The 13,421-nt window shown below is 46.8% G+C and overlaps 1 protein-coding gene across 2 annotated transcripts in view; it reads left to right on the top strand.

Moving 5' to 3' along the window:
* The first annotated feature begins 8,147 nt into the window (after nt 1-8,147).
* Nucleotides 8,148-13,421, top strand: part of LOC309869380 (overexpressed in colon carcinoma 1 protein) — a 37,455-nt gene continuing 32,181 nt past the window's right edge. The window contains exon 1 of one of the 2 annotated variants that reach the window (XM_082740357.1): nt 8,148-8,495. In XM_082740357.1, coding sequence (XP_082596483.1) covers nt 8,450-8,495 — 46 coding nt within the window. In that variant the 5' untranslated portion in view covers nt 8,148-8,449. The remainder of the gene's footprint in view (nt 8,496-13,421) is intronic. The other variant, XM_082740358.1, reaches the window with a different exon arrangement.

The following is a 13,421-nucleotide window of genomic DNA, read 5'->3' as shown; positions in this document are numbered from 1 at the left end:
GCTCTTTTAATAGTTTGCTTCAGAGAAAAGGACATGACATTATTTTTTTCACATGCGCGTTCGACTTTCATCATAGGGCTGATTAGGTACCAAGCAACAGGTTTGTCACTTGCCTGCTGTAAATCTCTTCCTTGTTCCCCCTCGTTATTGTAAATAACCACTGACTTCTGAATAAAGCCTTTTATCCTAGATCTCAGTTACAACTAGCTTGTCTCTAAGTTCACGGGAGCACGAAACAAGGTACAAGCTTTGCTAATGTAAGAATACTCTGGAACCAGCCCCAGTTTAAAATGCAGTCACCTCTCCATTTGTATGAAATATCCCGAAAAGGCAAATGCGCAGAGACAGGAAGCAGATTAGCTGTTGCCAGGGGCTGGGCGTGAGGGTAGGGAACTGGGAGGGACCGCTCACCAGTGCAAGGTTTCTTTTTGGGCTGAGGAGAACGGCTTGGAACGAGATCGTGGGGATAGAAAGGCTAAATGCCACTGAATTAAATGGTTTAACATGGTTTATTTGTGCTAAGTGAATTTTACACCCTTTTTTTTTTTTTTTTAAATGTAATAGCATCAAGTTGTGAGAGTTGGCAGTGATGAGTGGTGAGGGAAAAGGGTGCTTTACAAGGAAATTGAAGTCACTTTTGGCTTCCCGTCCCTCCACCTCCCTTTAAAAACAGCAAACTAGGGGTGCCTGGGTGGCTCAGTGGGTTGAGCCTCTGCCTTCCACTGGGGTCATGATCTCAGTGTCCTAGGATTGAGCCGGGAGTCCGGCTCTCTGCTCAGCAGGCAGCCTGCTTCCCCTTCTCTCTCTGCCTACTTGTGATCTGTCTGTCAAATTAATAAATAAAAAAATCTTTTAACCCCCTCCCCCGGCAAACTAACTAGATGTCAGTCCAGAGAAAAGGGAGTGGATACATTATGTGAGTCCTACCATTGGGTCCCACCAGAAGGGCCCTGGACCACATTTCCTGGGGGTCCATGCTTGTTCTGAAATCCTAGGAAATGTACTGAAATTCCCCCTCAATGACTGGTTCCTGGAGGAGCAGCAGGTGAGGGAACCCTGGCTCAGTCAGCGTGACTGTGGGGCATTTAGCGGGAATTATGATGGGCTTTCTATTTGGCCTTGAACCTCACTCAGCACACAGGAACAGCTGCTACAGCTGCCTCACCAGCATGAAGTGAAGAGTCAGTCGGCTGCTACCAGGGCCGATGTATGGGACCTGAGAATGAGGCCAGGCAAGAGACGGTGCAAACCTGAGTCCTGCTGCCTTTCTGTATCTAATCAAAGCATGGCTAGAGTTGTCCTTGCTTATGTACTTTCTGATTGCATGAGCCAATGTTTCCTGTTTTGCTTTTGCACACCCCAAAGAGGTGAGGGCCGGTGGGCAGTTAGGGGAGCATGAAAGCAGTCTCCATGGGTACAGGCCCACCTGCTGCTTTAGGACTGTGGGAGAGACAGGAATTCCTGATTCAACTACTCCTGCCAAGCAGAGCAGACCTCTGAAGTGGAGCGGGAGAGAAATGGTCCCCACTGCCTGGGAAGATGTACTTTTGAGGATCTGAAATTATAATCTAGTTAGGAGAGTTGGTGTGAATTTACCCTTCCTGGGGCTCGAAAAGGTACTTTTGTCTCTAAGGTTCCTAGTAAGGTTCCTTTTGGAAGCTTGGGTCTACTCTGGCTGATGTGAAGGGGAAAGGGAGGGAGTCAGGGAACCAGAAAAGTCAGAAAGCCATGGAAGCTGCAGGATGGAAAAGCAGGGGTGTGGCAGCCACTGAGGCCAGGCTTCTTCTCCAGGGAGATGTGCCTGTGGCCATGCCCGGGGAAGGATGTGATCATCCTTCTCTCCCACCCAGGGTGGGGGCACCCTGCTGAGTACCTTTCACCACTGCCTCCCCAGCCAGGACTCTGGGCGTCTCAACCAACTCTCTAGGTTTTCAGAGGCAAAGCCGTCTCCCAAACTAGATGGTTATTTGACGTCTGACGATTGACTTTCCACAATCTCTCCTTCTCCCAAAGGAAGAGGAGAATCTGCAAGGGAGGAGGACAGTCAGGGAGATGCCCTTGGCTCTGTGTCTTTCAGGACTCTCATCGAGAGAGGAACAGGAAATGAAAAGCTATGGGTTTAAATTCTTACTCTGATAACTAATAATGGAGTGGGAAGCTAGGTCTGTCTGCCCTGTTTCCTCACTCTCTAATGAAAGCATTGGATTCAGTGTCCTTAAATCAAATGCTTAACATGTTACAGTGGATAACTGCCTTTAAATGACCCAGGAAGTGAACCCTCTCTTAAGTTTTGGAAAGATCCCCTGCTGTTTTAGTCCCGATGGGAAGCAGAGTTCCCCACTTCTTGCTCAGCTGAAGAGAGGACAGCCTCTCCTATCTCTGACCCTACGTAGCATTTGACCTTGGATCTTTCCCCCTGGGGCTTTGGATCTTGACAGAGGGACCCATGGTTCAGTGAGGGTGGGGTTAGATTTGGGAGAGCAGCAGTGGCAGGTAGAGGCAAGGCAGGAGCAGTGGCATTGGTGGACAGGCACCATGCACTGTGGCTGCTTTGTCCCCAGTGCTGAGTCTCCCTGCTTCCTGAACACCTTACAGGTGTGGTTCCCAGCCTTCATAGTAAGTCTGCAAACCACGCAACAGAACTGAAGCCCTGGAGGTTTTATGAGGATTAAATGAGATAATTCATCGAAGGAGTCAGCATTGTGCCTGACTCATGGGAAGAGCTCAAAACATTCATTATTCTTGTTTTCAGAAAGATGATGCAAATTGTCCTGAAAAACCAGCTCTGGGATTAATAATGGTTGTTGAGCTAAGAAATGTTTTTATGATTCTGTCTCTTACTTCTCTCTGTTTATACACACACAATGACATTTACTTGCTCTCCTAGTGCAGTAAGGAAGGGGAGTTTAGGACACCATCCCTATCCTCAAGGAGCTAACAGTTCAATCAGAGATACACAACTTATGTGTATTTAATGTTGTCTGTTGAAAAACATTATTTGTGAGCTGAATAATAACACGTGCCAGAAGAAAATGTGTTGAAACATGTTCAAATGTTAAACATGCAGAATGGCAGCGGAAGTCCCAATACATCTCTGAGCATTAATTTCAGGGCAACTCTCTCCAAGAGCAATGAATATCAATAGTAAAAATATGGATACATTTAAAAAAGAAATTCACTTGGTAACAAAAATGTCCTCAATGATTCATGGGTTAACAGGTAACAGAAGTTGCAAAGAATTTATAACTGAACAACAGTGAAGTTAGTGAAATATCAAAATTTTGGATGTAATATAAACTGTATTGAGAAGAAAGAAAGGAAGGAAGGAGGAAAGAAGAAAGGAAAAAAGAAAGAAGGAAAGAGAGAAGGAAAGAAAGGACTTCAATGATTTTGGTGTTTAACTTAAGAAATTCTATAAGTAAGAGTAATCTCAATGAAATTAGAAAGAAGAAAATAATAAAGATAAGGACTAAAAGTAAACAAATAGAACATAAAACAAAAAGATGGTCAAAAAATTAAAAATGGATTCCAAAACTCCAATAGAATGGACAACTCTATAGCACAAGAAAGAAAATATGGAAATCAACAGCAAAGGAAGGCAGAAGGGGGCACCACCACAGATATGAAAGAGATAAAAATCACCCCGAGAAAATACTGTGGTTAATTTTATGACACTTGAAATTAAATGAACATGAAAGATGTCTGTCGTCACAGACATAGGTGGCTGTCACCTCTGTGTTAGGATCCACTGTGAAACTGACTCCAACATAAAATGAGTTGAGGTGTTATGGTATGTTATGATGTTAGGACGACACATCTCGGTGCTTATGCACAACAACATCTCAGTGGCTTAACATAACAAAACTTCCTTTTTCCCTTATGCTTTGGTGTGACTTAGGGATGTGACTTAGGGATCCAAGCTGGTGTGACTTAGGGATCCAAGCTGATGAAAGCTGCAATTCTTCCACACATGCTTCCAGGGTCCTGGAAACTGGAGAATCTAGAACTCTCAGTCAAGAGCTTCTCCTGGTGCGGAGGGGTTGGTGATGCCCCCGTTAGATCTCCCTTGGAGAGAATGTGCTGTGAGGAGTGGAGTTGGCTGACAGCCCCCAACTGCTGACACTTTAGGTCTGTTGTTGTGTTCTAGCTGAGGCCAGGCTCTCTCTGGGCAGCTCACAGCCCAGCCATGGTACTAGGACCATGTCTGCCCAACAAGAGGCTATCCCACAGGCAATCTACATTTGAAGTTCTGTTTGGCCTTGGCCGAGACTTTTCAGAGAGGCTTTATTGTCTGAAGTTCTTCCTACCCAGTCCTCTTTATATATTCTTCTTCTGATTTCTCCCATGGGTATGAGACCTGCAAGGCAGCCTGAAGGTTTCCCCTGCCTACCCCCGATCCCACTCCCCTGGATCTTTCAGGAAGTACCCATACCAAATCTCCTGTACGCCCATCTCCTAACTGCCAGCAGACGGGAACTCACAGAGCCTCTGAGTCATCATTTCGCTTTTGTTCACCTTTCATTGGCCAAAGCCAGTCATAGGTCTGTGCCCATCTCCAAGGGGGTGGGAAGCCTAATCCAGAAGAGAACTAACTCAGAAGAGTTAGTACAAAAGGGCTCATATGTACTAGGACTATGACTATCTGGTTAAACAGCTACTAATTGCCTCCCTTTCCTCCCGGGGCAGAGCCCCAATTTGTTCAGGTGTCTCTCCTACCCTCCCTGTCATGACTTGGGGGTGAACTGGAACTTGCCGGAGCCAATTACAGCACTCCTCTTTACCTTCCCAGGGACCGGGTCAGGACAAGCCGCATGATCCAAATCCTGGCCAAAGAAATGGGAGAGGAAGTGTTCCCAGTGCCTCTCAGCTTTCAAAAGGGACCCAAAATGCAGGGGGTGGGGGGAAAGATCCCCCTTTGTTGCTGAGTTCTGCTGTGTGTGGAAGAGCTACCCAGAGCTGAGGCAGCCATCTTGCAGCATGTCAACAGGGAAAAGGAGAAAAACAAAAATTAAACTCAGGCTGCCAGACACTTTGTGGGGAACCCTTTATGGAAGAAAAACCATGAAAGCTGAGACTTATTTAGCTCCATGTTCTCCTGTGTCTTGGTTTCCTTTCCTTGCCAGATCAATTTCAGTCATGCATACCGTGTCTCTCCCTCGTACTGTATCAATTCTTGTCTGAAGAATGAAAACAACAGCTCAATGGTGTGATTTAACTAGGACCAAGATAGAAGCCCAAACTGACCAGTCAGGAAATGAGACATGCATTAATGATTTTTCTTTTGACTCATTGTTTTTGAAAACACCCAAATGCAATTAGCTGTTATTTATAAAAATAAACTAAATTCCTAAAAAGGAAAAAGGAGATGCTAGACTTCTTCTTCTTCTTCTTCTTCTTCTTTTTTTTTTTTCTTCACTCCACAACAGGGAGAGGACTGACATTTATGGGGCACTTACTAGGAAGTTTGTTAGGAACTTTGCATACTTTGTCTCATCAAATGACTTCTCATTGTCCTTTGAATAAAATTTTAACTTCCCACAAAGCCCATCATACCCAGTGTGATCTGTCTTATCTCCCCAACTGCCCTTCTCCATCTTTGCTCTAGTCCTGCCATCCTGGCCTTTTCATCTGTTTATGAAACATACTCAGCATGTTCCTGCCCCAGGGTTCTTGCACTTGCCAGATCTTTGGCCTGGGATGCCCTTTGCTTGGCCTTCAGATGTTTGACTTCTTCTCAACAGTTACGCCTCAGCTAAAATTTCCATTCTTCAGGGAGATCTTCCTTGATGCTCCTACCTAGAATAGTACTTCTCCTTCTACCCCTCATCACTTATTTCAGTGCCAGGCTTTGTTTTCTTATCTTTTGCTTGATTTTGATCTGTCTCCTCTCACTAGATTTTGCCTCTGTACCTTGCTCACTGCTCCATCCCAAGCATTTAGAAAAGTGGTTAGCACAAAGGAAACACTCAATGGTGTTTGTTGAAAGAATGAATAGTTAGCACATTCTATAACCTTAAAAAGCTGAGTTCATGTCATTTATGAGGGTCAGTGTCCTCCTGCCAAAGACCACCAGGAACATGCCAGTTAGTTAGGCAAGTTGGGTTTATTAATTTTTCAGTGAAAGAGAATGTGCACTACAGGAAATCACGAGGTATTTCATTCATGAGGTGTTAGAAAAGATTCTATAGAATTTGGGCTCAAGTTAGGTGGTTATGGTTGGGGTTTAAGAAAGCAGGACAGCTTTTTTTTGCCTGAGCCGGGTGTTGGCAGGAAGCACGGACAATTCTATGGTGGGAGAGTCTTAATAAATTTCATCTATGAGGCAGGGATCCTGGGATGAAACTGTAACTGGTTAAAACAAAAACAAACAAAAAAGCAGATCATTCAAGTTAGCCAGGATTGAGTGATGCTCTGTGGTTTGCCAGTGAGCTTGTCTTATCAGACAAGATTACGAACTGGTATTATTTCTGGTATTTTAACTGGTATTATTTCTGGTCTTTCTTCCTCAGAGTCAGAAAGTGGCCCTGTCTGAGATTGGTCTTCTGTGTAGCTATGAACCCAAAGGCCTCACGGTGTCAGGCTGCTGACTGGATGTCAGGGTCTGTTTTTCTTTTTCCTCCAAGTCTCCTACGGCTGGAGTCCAGTGTCAGCCCAGAAGTAAGCAAGAGTATTTTGTTTGGTTACTTGATAGTCTTCCTCTCTTACTCCCCTTACCCCCCCCCCCACCCCTACCTCCAATTCTGGATTTGTAAGAAGGGAACCACTGAGCAAAGATGGTGGAGGCCAAGATAGAGAATCAGGGCTTCTAGAAGTCAACTCGGAAATACCCTTATTTGCCCAAGAACTAATTCTTATCTCAGGACATGCCCAGATATGTCTAATTTTCAAAGGAGGGATGGTGTATCCTGAATGAGATTACCCCGTGCTCTCCATTGCCCCAAAGGTCATGATCAACAGTTCACCAGGGACTCGGTTCAAGTCAAGGTTTTCTCCAAATACGACTGTTTTGTTTTAGAAAAGTCTTTTAACTGGGATCCCAGCATCCTCTGGGCTCCTGGAGCACCCTGTATTCCTTTGTTAGCATCCCTGCTATACTGTAATTAATTTGTTTATAATCCGTCTGCCTGGTTAGACTGGCTCCTACATGTTTGTATCACTGGAACTTAATTTTAACAAAGGACTTGGCACAGGCTAGGCTCTCTATAAATATTAAATGGATTTAAAATGGAGATTTAATTCCTGGCTTGTATTCATCTCACAAAACACTTACTGAGTCTGTACTATGAGCCAGGAGGACGCTAGGATAAATCAGATAGTCCTTACCTTCAGGGAATTATGTTCAGTTCTAAGAGGACTTAAGAACAAGAATGGCTAGCATTTATTTGGGATCAGGCACTGTGTTAGGTGTTTCCATGTGCTCGAGTTATTACTGCCATTTAAAAAAAATTAATTATCTTTATGAACATATAATGTATTATTTGCCCCAGGGGTACAGATCTGTGAATCATCAGGCTTACACATTATTACTGCCATCTTGCAGGTAAAACAACGGATACACTAACGGGTTAAGGAACTTTACTGAGGTCACGCAATTGTTAGGGGCAGAGCAGGGGCTATAACTCAGAGTCTGACCGCAGTAACAGCTGCCAAAGTGTTAGTTTGAAAGGTGCCAAGTGAATTCACAGTTCCGTCTCTAAATGAGCGAAGGTCCTGCAGGCTATTGAAATTGCAGCAAATGCAATTAAAATGGGGTAGGCTAGTATGACCGACCTAGGGAAGACTTCATGCTCTTTCCTAGCAAAGTGTATCGGGGAACAGAGCTCTATTAGCTTTCTGTTAAGGAAGGAACGGATTTTGGGGTTGACTTCAGATCTGAATATCATTCGATAACATTTACTGGGCGCCCATATGCAAAAGAGGTGTTTCCGCCCCCTCCACACCTGCCCACATCCTGAAGCAGGGAGGGGAAGCGGCGAAGAAAAGGCAAAGAGGGCCTGGCGGTGGGTAGGTGGGTATCCCCAGACCTCCGCCTCGCCCCATGCCCGCGCCGGCCACGCCCCCAACCTCGCCCTCGCCCCCAAACCCACTTCAAACTCCCGCCCCCTCTTCACGACGACCAATGCCCGGCCGGAGAGCCCGAAGGAGGCCGGGGATTGGGCGTCGCCGCGGTTGCCGAGGTGACGGGTGGGTCCGGCGGGGACCCCGACCGCAACTAGCAAGAGGGGTGCCGGGCGGTTTCCGTCCCGGTCCGCGCCCGCCCGCCGCGCCCTGGCCCACACCCCCCGGCGGCTGGAAGGGGGAGGCCCCGCGCACCGCCCCCCATCCCGCCCCCGGCCCCGCGCGCCCCCGCCGGCCTCCGGTTCGGGGCGCGCCGCCCTCCGCCTCCGTCTCCGCCCCCAGGACCAGCGGCAGCCAGCTCCGGAGCGCGGCTTCCCGGGCCAGCAGCGCGATGGGCTGCGGGAACTCCACCGCCACCAGTGCGGGCGCCGGCCGAGGTGAGCGGGGGCGCGGGCCGGGGACTCGGGGGCGGCGGGGAGGTCTGCCGGGCGGGCCGCAGCTGCGGAAGAGGCCCGGAGAGCCGGCGGGGACCCGGGGAGGGAGGGCGCGCAACCCCGTCTCCCCGTCCCCATTTTCGGGACGGGGGTGGGTGGGTGGGCCAGACTGCCCGCTTTTGGAGGGACCCGCAGCGGGGCATTTCCCCCGCGCGGGGGCGGTCACGCCTGGACGAGGGGAGCCTGCAGGGCGATCCTGCGGAGGGTGCGCGGGGAGGACGCACGGCGGGGCTCCCCTGCGGCGGGGCGCCCGGTGCCCTCACGGGGGCGGGTGGGGAGAGGATTCCCGGCAGTGGCCCGCATGCGCTCCCTCCCCTCCCACGATCGCCCCGCAGACCTCGGCGCCAGGCCCTCGGAACCCTGACGCTGCAACAGGAAAGTGCGGCAGAGCAATTCAGGACTTTTTTGGTGGTGGCGGCCGTGGTTGTGGTGGTGGTGGTGGTTGTGCCAGTGGGGTTGGGAGGAACTGCGAGCCGGGCTCCAAATTCATCTGAGTCTGTCCTGATGCCTGAGAGCGGCTGGGCTGCGTGTAGGATTTCCTCTGAGAAGCTGCAGTATTAAGGATGTTTTAGATAAGTGTGACAGAGTTATATCAGCAGTGATCTGTTCACATGTTTTTCATTAGAAAAATAGACTAGAACTTCTTTTACACCACTTCATTTTGTTGATTGGCGGGCGAGATCTCCTATCCCCCAGTCGGCCAGGCTTTGTGTTAAGTGACTTACTCCAAAACTCAGCCTTCTCTCTTAACCCAGCTCGTGTCTCCTGATTTAAGAATCAGGGTCAGTTTTGAGTAGGATCTGCTGGCCTCTGTTAGTATCCTTTCGGGTAAAGAACTCCCATCGCCTCCAACTGAGATCAATCAGATGCGGCGTCCTATTCCCACCCCCAACCCCCCAAACCCCAGCAAAGGCAAACAGCAGTCTCTTGCTGCAGTATTTCCTAGCAGACTGGCATGGGTGCCCTCTCAGTCTTCGTGACCTTGGACCTGTCACTTCCCTTAACCCAGACATCTGTGGAAGATGGAGCTTAACATTCAAGCCTTATTCGTTTATTTATTTTAAAGTTTATTTTGACGTTTACTTAGTGGGGTCAGATGTGGAAATCTGCTCTGTGGTCTGTGAATCCGCCAAGTTTCTTTTTCCTCTTTGTCTGTAACCACACAGAATATTTTGCTTTTCCTGAGAAGACACTAAAATATGTGGGGTTCTGGTCCTAGAGCTGTGAATGAACCCAGGTGATGATTCACCAAAAAGTTGATCTCTTACAGATAATCTTTATTATCTTTTTTTTTTAAAGATTTTATTTATTTATTTGACAGACAGAGATCACAAGTAGGCAGAGAGGCAGGCAGAGAGAGGGGGAGGAAGCAGGCTCCCTACTGAGCAGAGAGCCCAATGTGGGGCTTGATTGGGGGCTTGATGCGGGCTTGATGCAGGGCTTGATGCAGGGCTTGATGCAGGGCTTGATCCCAGGACCCTGAGATCATGACCTGAGCCGAAGGCAGAGGCTTTAACCCACTGAGCCACCCAGGGCCCCTAATCTTTACCATCTTGAATGAAATTCTCCTCCTTGATATATGCAGAGAGCCACCAGAGAAGAAATCCTTTCTGTTCACTTAACAGTGAGATATGTTGGTTATCATGGTTGGTGTCTTATGCCAACAAGGGCAAACGAGATTCTGAGAGCAGCCAGAAAGCTCTGCATGGAAACCTACACCAGACCTCGTGTTTCTCAATCTAACAGACACTGGGGTCCTACACCATCCACTGCAATGGGTACCCTCTCTTTAAAAAGGCTAAGAACAGGGGTTCCCCGGGTGGCTCAGTGGGTTAAAGCCTCTGTTTTCGGCTCAGGTCATGATTCAGGGTCCTGGGATTAAGCCCCACATCAGGCTCTCTGCTCAGCAGGGAGCCTGCTTCCCCCCTCTCTCTCTGCCTGCCTCTCTGCCTACTTGTGATCTCTGTCTATCAAATAAATAAATAAAAACCTTTTTTTAAACAAAGGCTAAGAACAGTTATCCATATTAAAAAAAAATCATGGGAAGGATTTGTAACATTTCCTTTCAAGTGGAGCTAGGTTAGTTCATTTACATTTTTATTTATTAATGAATTGCTTGTCAGATCTGGGGATGGAAGGGGCACTGTTGCTAAATCAGTGATGATAAGGTAATTTGGAAATGGTACTATCAGAAAATGAGAAAATCAGGGGCTCTTGGGTGGCTCAGTGGGTTAAAGCCTGTGCCTTCGGCTCTGGTCATGATCCCAGGGTCCTGGGATCCAGCCCCACATGAGGCTCTTTGCTCAGCAGGGGGAGCCTGCTTCCTCCTCTCCCTCTCTCTCTGCCTGCTTCTCTGCCTACTTGTGATCTCTGTCTGCCAAATAAATAAATAAATAAAATCTTAAAAAAAAAAAAAGGGAGAAAAAGAAAATGGGAAAATTGGATTCTCCTTACAGATATTTGGTTGACCTTTTTTTTGTTTTACTCTCGAAATGCACATCCCTTATACCCTACACAGTTGCGTTGAAAAAAAACTACTCCAAATGCATGCCTTCTTGTTGGGCAGCCTGTTTATGAAGGACAGTTCACAGAAGAGCGTGTTGTTGTGTCCTCTAGCTTGCTCTTGGCTAAAAATTGTGTTTTGTTCAGGGAAATGGCAGATAGAGAGGGCAGACTGTGAAACATTAAGGAGGGAACGTGATGAGTGGGGGACTTATCACATCACCTCGTTGAAGGATCTGCCCTGGTCTTTGAGAGGTCATTCCCTAAACATGCCCTACTAGGGTGCAGCTGGCCAGCTGTGGGATGCGGTCATTGTTATTTGGAAATTTTTCTGTCAGCTCGTGGTAGGACTTTAGTTTCAGAAAGGAAATATGTAAAATGAAGAAAAGTAAGCCACAAGGCAAAGGTATTTGAATATTTTTCAGTTGTGAATGTTGACATCAGCATGAAATATGCTGTTGACCAAGTTGCAATCGTGTGGTCCTGAACCCAAGCAGCATGAAATAAATGCATTAAATAGATGTTGTCACAGGGTGCCTGGGTGACTCAGTGGGTTAAGCATCTGACTGTTGGTTTATGTTCAGGTCATGATCTCAGGGTCCTGGGCTGGAGCCCGACATCAGGCTCCATGCTCATTGTGGGGTCTGCTTGTCCCTCTCCCTCTGCTCCTCCCCCTCCTCCCCCGACCATAAATAAATAAAAAATCTTAAAAAAAATAAATAGATGTTGTTCCTGTTCTCCAGGTATTTACAATGCCCAACTTTCGAAATTTCCCAGGATCATACAATTTAATAGTTACACTCAAGCTTTTCAGCAATCAGTGAGTCCATCCAGCCAGCCAGCCATAGATACATGAATAACAAAATACAAAGAGAAGGTGGGAAGAGCGCTGAACTTGGAGCCCGGAGAGTGAGGCTCAAGCCTTGACTTCAGTTCTGGGCTTGTTGCTAGGAGCATTTCGTTTCACATTTCTGAGTTACAGAGGGAAAGCGCTGTGTAAACTGTAATTATTATAGAGTAGTGGAATAGTACCATGTTGAAGGTGAAATGGCTTTCCCTGATCATTTTTCTCCAAGACCATGGCATATCTACTTCCAAGGGTGCATCAGGACATTATAATATGACCCTTAAACCTGAAATCTCTATTATAAGCCCTGTTTTACTCTGTAAGAAATTCAGGTAACATGAGATCATTGTTTGCCCTCTCCCTGAGCGATCTGAACAACTGCCTTTCTTGGCTTTCGTCTAGAGAAATTGGTTAATATGACAAACGGATATTTAGTAGTGTGCTTGAGTAAATTTAATTCTGTATGTCCAATAGGTGGAGAAACTGATCTGCCGTAAAATGATCCAACAGTCGTAAGAAATCAGCCCCAGATCACCCAGACCCTAGATAATTCTGGTTAGATTTCTCCTGAAGATTTCTAACTGTAAGCTTACACCCAGTCGACCTCTCCCTGCAGAGAATGGCACTTTGCTAAGAACTTGTAAGGCAAGCCGTGGGCAGCCACCAGTGGGTGGTTGAATGAAAACAAATTTTTCATGCTCTCGAGAAGCCGATAGTCTAGGTAGGAAGATTAGCCATTGGAGAACAGCGGCAAGGCAAAGTATGACAGAATACGCAAGCGCCCGGGACATGGTGAATAATATTGTTCAATCAAAGGAGGCTTCGGGGACGAGTGGAGCTGTAGGTCCAGATGAGGTCTTGAGAACAATTTCCATTGCATGAGAGCTCTCTCCATTTTCTTGTTTTAGTAAGAGCACTCTTGCAACCTAGGAATTTGATTTCCCCAACCTAGAACTGTAGTGGGAGGATTTCTTATATTTTCCACTCAGTGAAGATTCAATATGTTTGTCCTGAATAGATTCTGGCCCCTCCACTATAGAGAAACATCTGGCTTAAATACCCAATGTAAAAGTGTTCCATTTTCTGTATCGCAGGGAGTTCTTAATCTATTTCTCTCTGCTCTCCAGCGCCCCCCTCCCACTCTCTCTCTCAACAATCAGATTCTCTGTCCCCTGGTTTTTCCTTGAACATAGTTTTTACCTAGGCAGAGAAATGAGCAGCCCTGTGTTTGAGCTAATGATCTGAACAGGGCAGCCATTCCCTTTTATACCTCATCCATACAGATGGGTAAGCAAGTCTGTAATGTAAGCCAGACGATCTCTTTTCAGGTAAATCAGAAGATCCCTTAAAAAGTTTGGATGGTTCCCAATATCTACAATAGCCTGTATCAGTGCAGGCTAAGGCTGTAGACATTCTTTGCAGCAGAAGACTTACTTCAGAACTGTTCTACTCATGATAGCTAACTAAATTTTTTAGTTGTAGTTTTTCTAGCAGGGATATGTAACTGGCAACTGTCTGAT

This window comes from Mustela nivalis (genome assembly GCF_964662115.1).
Source record: "Mustela nivalis genome assembly, chromosome: 7".
Taxonomy (NCBI): Eukaryota; Metazoa; Chordata; class Mammalia; order Carnivora; family Mustelidae; genus Mustela; species Mustela nivalis.
The sequence above is the reverse complement of the archived record's forward strand: the minus strand, read 5'-3'. Positions and strand labels throughout refer to the sequence as shown.